Source organism: Centruroides vittatus, unplaced genomic scaffold (genome assembly GCF_030686945.1).
Source record: "Centruroides vittatus isolate TY-2023 unplaced genomic scaffold, ASM3068694v2 contig_754, whole genome shotgun sequence".
NCBI lineage: Eukaryota > Metazoa > Arthropoda > Arachnida > Scorpiones > Buthidae > Centruroides > Centruroides vittatus.
The window spans coordinates 4,619,635-4,627,573 of record NW_027122490.1 but is presented as its reverse complement, the minus strand read 5'-3'; the positions used below and the strand labels follow the sequence as shown (position 1 = coordinate 4,627,573).

The 7,939-nt window shown below is 32.3% G+C and overlaps 1 protein-coding gene across 1 annotated transcript in view; it reads right to left on the bottom strand.

The window, feature by feature from the left end:
- Positions 1 to 6,231: 6,231 nt before the first annotated feature.
- The window catches only part of LOC136981445 (uncharacterized), a 38,291-nt gene continuing 36,583 nt past the window's right edge, over positions 6,232 to 7,939 (bottom strand). The window contains exons 13-16 of the mRNA XM_067277772.1: positions 7,520 to 7,611; positions 7,317 to 7,425; positions 7,087 to 7,242; positions 6,232 to 7,008 (exon numbers count right to left, since the gene is read on the bottom strand). Of these exons, the coding sequence (XP_067133873.1) occupies positions 6,899 to 7,008; positions 7,087 to 7,242; positions 7,317 to 7,425; positions 7,520 to 7,611 (467 nt within the window). The 3' untranslated portion in view covers positions 6,232 to 6,898. The remainder of the gene's footprint in view (positions 7,009 to 7,086; positions 7,243 to 7,316; positions 7,426 to 7,519; positions 7,612 to 7,939) is intronic.

Sequence of the window (7,939 nt, the reverse complement as noted above, 5' to 3'; positions counted from 1 at the left end):
AGTAAAGAATATTTTGTTATTTATATGTACGTTTCTTCACAAAGTTATATTTAATTATAAGTTTCTTTAAAACTATATTCGTACAATTGAAGACTTTTTTGTACTAGGTATGTATATTCATCACACATTTTGTTTTATCAAGTAAGCTTTTTTTATAATTTTAATTTTAGCCCTTATATCGTGGCTAGTGATTCAAAAATTTATTTTAAAAAAGTTTTGGTTCAAGACCATATAATGAAAAAGAAAACATTATTAAAAGAGAAAGACCGATGCCTAAATTAAATATAAATATGTCAACAAAAAAATTTCGACATTTTGACGATAAAATTTATGACGAATGACGATTCTTTCGTAAAATTGAAGCAATTTGGAAATCAAAGCGGAATAGAATTTAACTTTGGTAGACAATATAAAATAAATATTAAAAATTATAACAAGATAATTACGATTAATAGATGTTATATGTTTTTTTTCAAAGCGAGAATTGGCATTTAGAGAGCATAGGGAATTTATTGAATCTAATAACGGAGGTAATTATATTGAACTTTCTTATTTATTAAGTACGTCAGATAATCTATTTAAAAATGCATATAAAGAAGTATACGGTTTTTACTGGCTTATCGAACAAACGAATACGAACGGGCCCTGACGCGCAATTAATTGATAGCCCCTGTAAGTCGGCTTCTTACAGAAACACAGCTTCCCTATCATCAAATGTCACGGCACGCCACTGGTCTTTCTTAGATTTTACGCTTTCTAACATGTGAAATATCAATGTAAAGGCACTGGTTGTTTAACTTAGCTTACGTAAGCGTCATTACCCTCCATTGCCATATGCTTTTTTTGGCTTACAGCATATTATAAATTAAACAAAAACCAGGAATTGGAAGCTAAATATATGTAGTTTATACAATATAATGATTAAATCTAACAATTTAAAATAAAGATGAACTTATCCTCAGTTGAAATTTGCAAGATTTTTTAAGAGATCGCCTCAATGAAAGGAAGGAACTCTGTTTCTGACGGCGATCACCACATGACTATAGACTTATGATGACATTTGCTACCTGACGACAACAATCACGAATTCACAATTCATTTCTGTTTCGAGATAGCTAAGTGAACGGGATTGCACTCTGAGAGTCATTGCCCAACTTTCGCCTAGATAATTTAGTTTCTTACTAAATTATTGTAAATCTTATATAATAGAACTACGATTAACCAAACGTCTAATTATTAAATCACCACTTGCCTCTTTACATTCTCCCACTGACTTCACACTGCAAGTTTCTTACGTTCTCAGTGAACGCAACTCCAATCATGTCTGCAAACTTGCGGAAAAGAAAACATGCTGTTCCTACTATGGCAGAAAAAGTTGAGATTGTCAATGCGTTGAAAAAAGAGAATCTGAAAAACAGGTTGCAGACAAATATGATGTGGTGTGGGAGCAACAAATGTTTTGGACATTAAGAAAAATGGAAACAGAATCCTGCAGTTTGCTTCTACCCTAGAAAGTGAAGATGACTGTTCTAGTAGAAAGGCAATGAAAAAAGCAAACGAAGCTGCAGTTAGAGAAGCATAATACAGTAGACCCCTATAACACGGGTTCATATAACACGGATTCGTATAACACGGCGAAAAAATTGCGATCGTATTCGTATAACACGCTAAAAAGAGACTCGTATAACACGGTAAAACGTCATTGCCAACTCGTGTCGCGACAGGATTGGTCGAATCTGGACCAATAGCGGATATTGTACAAACCGTTGAGTTTAAACGAGCACTGGACCTACTAAAAACCATTTATTATTTAATGGCCATAAAAATTATATTTTTATTAATGATGTCTCCAAAGTTAAGTTATTTTTCTGTGAAAAATTCGCTGATCAGGAAACACGCGTCCGCCGTTCGATGAGCCGCTCCGCGAGAAAAACAAGCTTAAGCAATGGCGTCGTCGAACGGTGCACACTCGGTAAGTAATTCTACAATTTTTTGTTTATAGCATAGTTTATATGGATTATTCCCAAAACGTTATACGTGATTTGGAAATGTTGAGTCAAACTAGTCTAGAATCGATTAATTTTATGGAAAAAAAATCTTTCAAACAGCCGTAGCCCCTAAACTGCACAAGTGCCGGGCTGTGATTGGCTCATGTATTTAAGTGACTCGTACAACACGGATTTATATAACACGGGAACGTATCTACCGTGTTATAGGGGGTCTACTGTACGCGGTTTCTCGTTTTCAGTCTTGGGCAGCACAGCAGCAACGTCAGTGACGTTGTAAACACGTCATCACTCCCAGGGATCTGATTGGTCAACATCTACATTTTACGTGACCAGAAAAAATTCCCACTGAACACCTCCGAAGTGCCGTATCTAGCTATTCCTGTGCCCTGTGCAAGAATTTGCATTTAGGCCCCTTAATTAATTAGGTTTGGGAAAATAATAAAACAAATACATGCATTTTGGGCCCCGTTTCAAGTGGGCCCTGTGCGAATGCACCTGTTGCACCTTCCTAATTACGGCACTACCTCTCGACTTGATTTTCCAGAAATTTTACGCGTGAGGGATGTAAAATTTTTCTGGATTTGGCTTTCAGTTTACGTTTCCAGTGGTGTTTTTCTGTAAGTGTGACTCCAGCTTTAGACAACTGTTTGTTGCATTTTTTTTACCTAAAGTGATGGTTTTTGTATAAGCCTATTTACTATGGCAGATTCAAATGATCGGTAGGATGCTACTCGCACATTGATGAATAAATAAATGCAATATTGTGTACAATACTGTGCTGCTACTATGAAATTTCACATATTAATCCACTTATCAGAATCTTCAAGTATCGGAATCACCTGCAGAACAAATCAATTCGAATAATCGAAGTTCTATTATCGATAATTTTCAATAGTTCTGCAAAATGTTTTTAAAGTAATAACTTCATATTGCAAAAAAAATGATTTTTAGTTTAGATCAGTGTTTCTCAAACTTTTTGGACCACGACCCCCCTTCTGCACTTAAAAATTTCAAAGGACCCCCGAAGAATAAGTATGTGTCAAAAAACATCCCGGAGGGAGGGGGTTAGGCTTGTATTTAAATATTTAGCCTATATTATTTTTATTATTTATATGTGCAATTTATTTAAGTAAAAATTATTTTATATATTTTTTATTTCTATTATTTCTAAACATGAATCCATAGTAAATTTATAAAATATTTGAAAAAATTGATCTGGCATCAATTTTTCAGCGACCCCCCCAAATATTTTTCACGACCCCCTTGGGGGTCGCGACCCCCACTTTGAGAATCACTGGTTTAGATGATTAAAGATCAATGAAGTACGAAATTGACATATATCAATATTTAATAAGAAGTAGGAAAACTTCGTCCCTGGCCGAAGCGCAGCGACCGCTTGAGAACTCACAATAGATCATTAGGGGGCGCTAAATTAAAATTTGTTTTCAATACTATAATAAGTTGCTAATATTTCTATATTTCGTTTTATTTCGTTTTATTTATTGGGGTATTGGAATAGTATTTATTAATATGTCACACAGGGAAAGGTGAAGATCCTGAAAGTACGCTGTGATGAAACCCAACACTAGTCCAGAGGATATCCGCGGCGGCTTAATTTCTGTTTTTTACTGTGGGGGACAGTTTCGAATTTACATTATCATCTATTCTGGCTTTTCAGGAATGCTGATGGCCTTCATGGTTTCATCTGCAAATGAGAAGGCCACTTTCGTGAAATTCTGGGTTCCATTACGCGATGACTGTTAGACTTTCTTCCGTGGATCTCTATTTGAATAGCGAGTGGGACCTGTCTCTTGATTTCTAATCGACTCAACACGAGACCTATTGGATTCTGCCTCTCTCTCTGATAGGATCCAAAAAGGGTTAGGCTGCTGTAGTAAATTCCCAGAATAAGTGTAATTAATATAAAAAGTAACAAATTTTATTTTATTTATTTGTTTATTTAGTTTGTTTTCAAGAAAACGAGGAGGAAATCATTATAAAGAAATGATGGCAGAAAGTAGTGTGGGTTTTAGACTTTTACGAAGGAGAGGCATGCGAATTCGGAATCGATTGTTCTTGAAATTGTTCAGAGTTTTATGCTTCTTTCTGTGTGAAAGTGTTCATTTGAGCTGTGTCAAGAAAGCAACGTTTTCAGCAGAACAAGATCTCTGTAACATATTGTAAACCTATTTTCTTGTGTTATGCCATTAAAGAAGAAATTTTGTTCTTGCTTCATCATTTCAATAACCCAGAATTGGGTCAACACTTGGTACCATAACATAATCCCCATGTTTCAGTATTGAGTGATCTTCCCACACAAATTCGGGAAGACGGTACAGGCGTTAGTTGCCGTTTTGGGACAATTCGTTTCATTCTGGATAGAGATATTCAGGAATCCCAAAAAATTTTCGTGGACTGTCTGTCCCGGATAATAAATATCAACAGATTTGCTGAATGCTTTACCTTCGAGAGAGATTCAAATTGGAATATGATTTGGATTCCCACAATTTTTCGTAAGTAAAATAATTGTCTTTCCGAATGGTTGAATGGGGTGAGTCGCACTTCTATTGACTGTTTTTTGAGTCTTTTTAGTGTTCACTTCAAATAGAAACGAAATGTATGTCTGATCAGTGATAAATGTTTTTTTCTTAGCGAAAAAGTTCATCATCTTAAAACGCAGTCGTAATTCACAAAACAGAAAAATTCTCCTCAAAGGATATTACTGTCGACGAAATATTCCCACGGTGGCCAAATTGTGGCTCCCGTAAATCGGATTCCTACCCCTTATTACTTAGGGATAGGGTCCGACACTTTGGTGCTATTACTCTATATACGTTATATATAAAGGTTAGGTATAAAATACCGTTTCAATATAGAATACTGTCTCACGTATTTCTGATACATGATATATGGCTCCTATCGTAACAAGGTTTGGCCACCTCTGCAATATTCATTCCACCGTTCACTAACAACTTGTTCTCTGTGTAAACTAAGCATAAAATTAGGAATAATTTCGGATTACATTCTCAGTTGTGTAATTACTTATTAAATTGGAATCACAAAAACAAAATGAGAAACTACTTTATTTCTATTATTGGGATTAAATCTTTGGAATTTACCGGTATTTTACCACATCTTAATTTCCACATCACAGGTAATTTACCACATCTTAATTTCTACTATAAATAAATTTTAAAAATCACATCAGGTATTAATTATTCAGAATATGTTTTCCTTTAAAAATTTTAAAATTATGAAAAATTGTAATAAATAATTTTGATACAAATAAAAATTAATTATTTTAAAGCAATTTCTAGATATGTCTTACATATTATAATTTAAATTTATCGGAAATTTATATGATCATACAGTAGATTTTATATAAAATTTCCAAATTTTAAGTTATAAATTTTGAATTTATAAAAAATAAAATGTGAAATAAAATTAATTTAAAATATTCACTAGCTCCTTAACACAATTTTAGTTTATATTTTATTTCACAGATGGCGCTCGTTCAGGTTTTGACCTCGATACATCGACTTGTGATTACCGCATTCTAATAATGTGCGCTCATATTTAGTCCTGTCCACGCTATCATCTTACGGTTCTTAGTTCAAACTTCCTTTTATTTATATTTAATTCGCCAACAACGCGATATCGCATACTGTTTTTAGTGAAAAATGCACGTGTCTTAATACAATTAGACGGACAATATCATTTACAATCCAAGGACACATTTCAGCATCAGTGAAAATGGGGTCTAAATCTGATGTAACTTCATTTACTATTTATTTATTGACCTATAAATTGGTATTATTATATTGACGTGTTAATAAAATTGCTCTAAATTCAAATATTTTTTTAAAAAATGTAAAACTGGTGACAGTCTCCGCAAATCGAAGTGTCTGGTCACCCTAAACTATAAATATATTAATCGTATCAACTGGACTAAATATGGCGGATCGGCGGACGTATTTCAAAGTACTTAAAAGTCTTGGCCAATCAATAAATCTTTTCTTTTGATTATTCAAAATGCATATTTATATTCAAATAAATTTTATTTTAATTAAAATTTGTTAAATTAATTTTTCTATTAATATTTTTAATATATCATTATTAAATTTTATAATTTTAATTAAAAAGTTTTAATAATTAATGCATAACTAATTATAATTCAATTTACATTTGTTTATATTGCTATAAGTATATAACAAAACTCAAATTATTATAATACAAATATTTTATTCATTCATTCGAGGTTATATAAATAGAAAATAGAAACTATAATACAAATTTTTCACACATTCAAACTCGATGACATATTCTTTCAAAAAAAATAAAAAATAATAATAATAATAAAATAAAATTTAAAAAAAATTTAAAAACATTCTTTCAGGTAGAAGCTATTTACAGTTTTTGATTATTTATAATCTACTATTTCACAAAAATATCTAGTTTTTGCTAATTGAAGAACAATTTACATATTAAAGAATCTTACAAAATACAATCGAACTTAGATGTACATGTAAAATATATATAAAGTCTTTATATATATATATATAAGTATGTGATGATAGGTACAAAAATGACTTGGTGGACTAAAATCAAATCACAGTTGCATCTATTTAGGTGGAAGTTGGCTTAACTCTCGGTATCTGTTGCAACTACACTGCTGTGTAGGAACTAATAAGCACTTTGGTTTCTTGAATTCGAATCTGAATCTTTGGAATTGTCCATTTGACTTTGAGTGTTGTTACCACAAAACGTTCTTCAGCTCGGTTTTGCATTGGATGAATGGATTAATTCTCTCGACTGGATTCTACCAACGTTAGAGAATTAATATACGAATGTAAAATTTTTAAAAATTCACAGTTTTAAGGCACTTTTTTTTAATGTAGTAGATGTTCTGCCATCGCTAAAAATATCGCCGATATCGCAAAAATGACCGAACTGTATGTAGAAATGTTAGCTGAAGCTGTAGTTTCTGGTGGAGGACGACCTGTAATTTAATTGTAAAAATTAATTTAATAATTAAAATTAAATTTTGTAAATTTCTTATATTTTGAATTTTACGTACGAGTAATTGGTTTCCATGGTTTCGTTGTAGATTCTTCTGGTTCTGTTTGATACCAATATGGATCTCGTGAAGGTGGTCTGGCAACAGATGGAGTTGATGGTATCCACGGTGGATTGACTGGAACGAAAGTCACCGGAGGTAACTGAGGACAGGATGCTGAAATGAGGCAATAAAGATGAATTTTTGTAATTGTAAACAATATTAATTAATTAATCGTACTGACTAAATACCTTGTTTCATTATTTTCATTCCATAAATAAGAGGATCTTCTCCTCTTATACAGCTTTCGCCAGCTTCTTTTATGTATGCTTCTTCGCCATTTTGAAGTATTTTTCCTGACTGTAAGAGTCAATGAAAAATCAAATGGTAAATAATGAAACCTTTTTTTTTAAAAAAAATGTATTATTTTTAAACTATTCAAATTTACACTTACAAAGCATTGAAAACCATGCATATCTCGTCTTTGAGTATATGTATATAATATTCCATTTTCTTCCCAGCTACCAAGACATTTATATTCTCTTTCTAAATAAAGTTTTTAAAATTAACATTAATAATATAAAACGATTTAATTTAAAAAATACTGCTCGAAAAACTAAACGAATTGTTATAGTCTCTATCCCCTATTTTAATAAAATGTGCAATGTGGAAAGTGCAGTGAACCGTGCTGTGCTAAACTTGAAATGGTTTTTGTGGCTGTGCATGTATATGTGACTTTGAATGGACCTACTTTCTAATTTGATGTCACGTCGAGTGTGGACGAAGGTAACAGAACTTTTTCGATGAAAATACCGCATCCATTCTAAAAATAAAGATGGATTTAGCCTCTGCTAATTGACTTTTTACACGACAT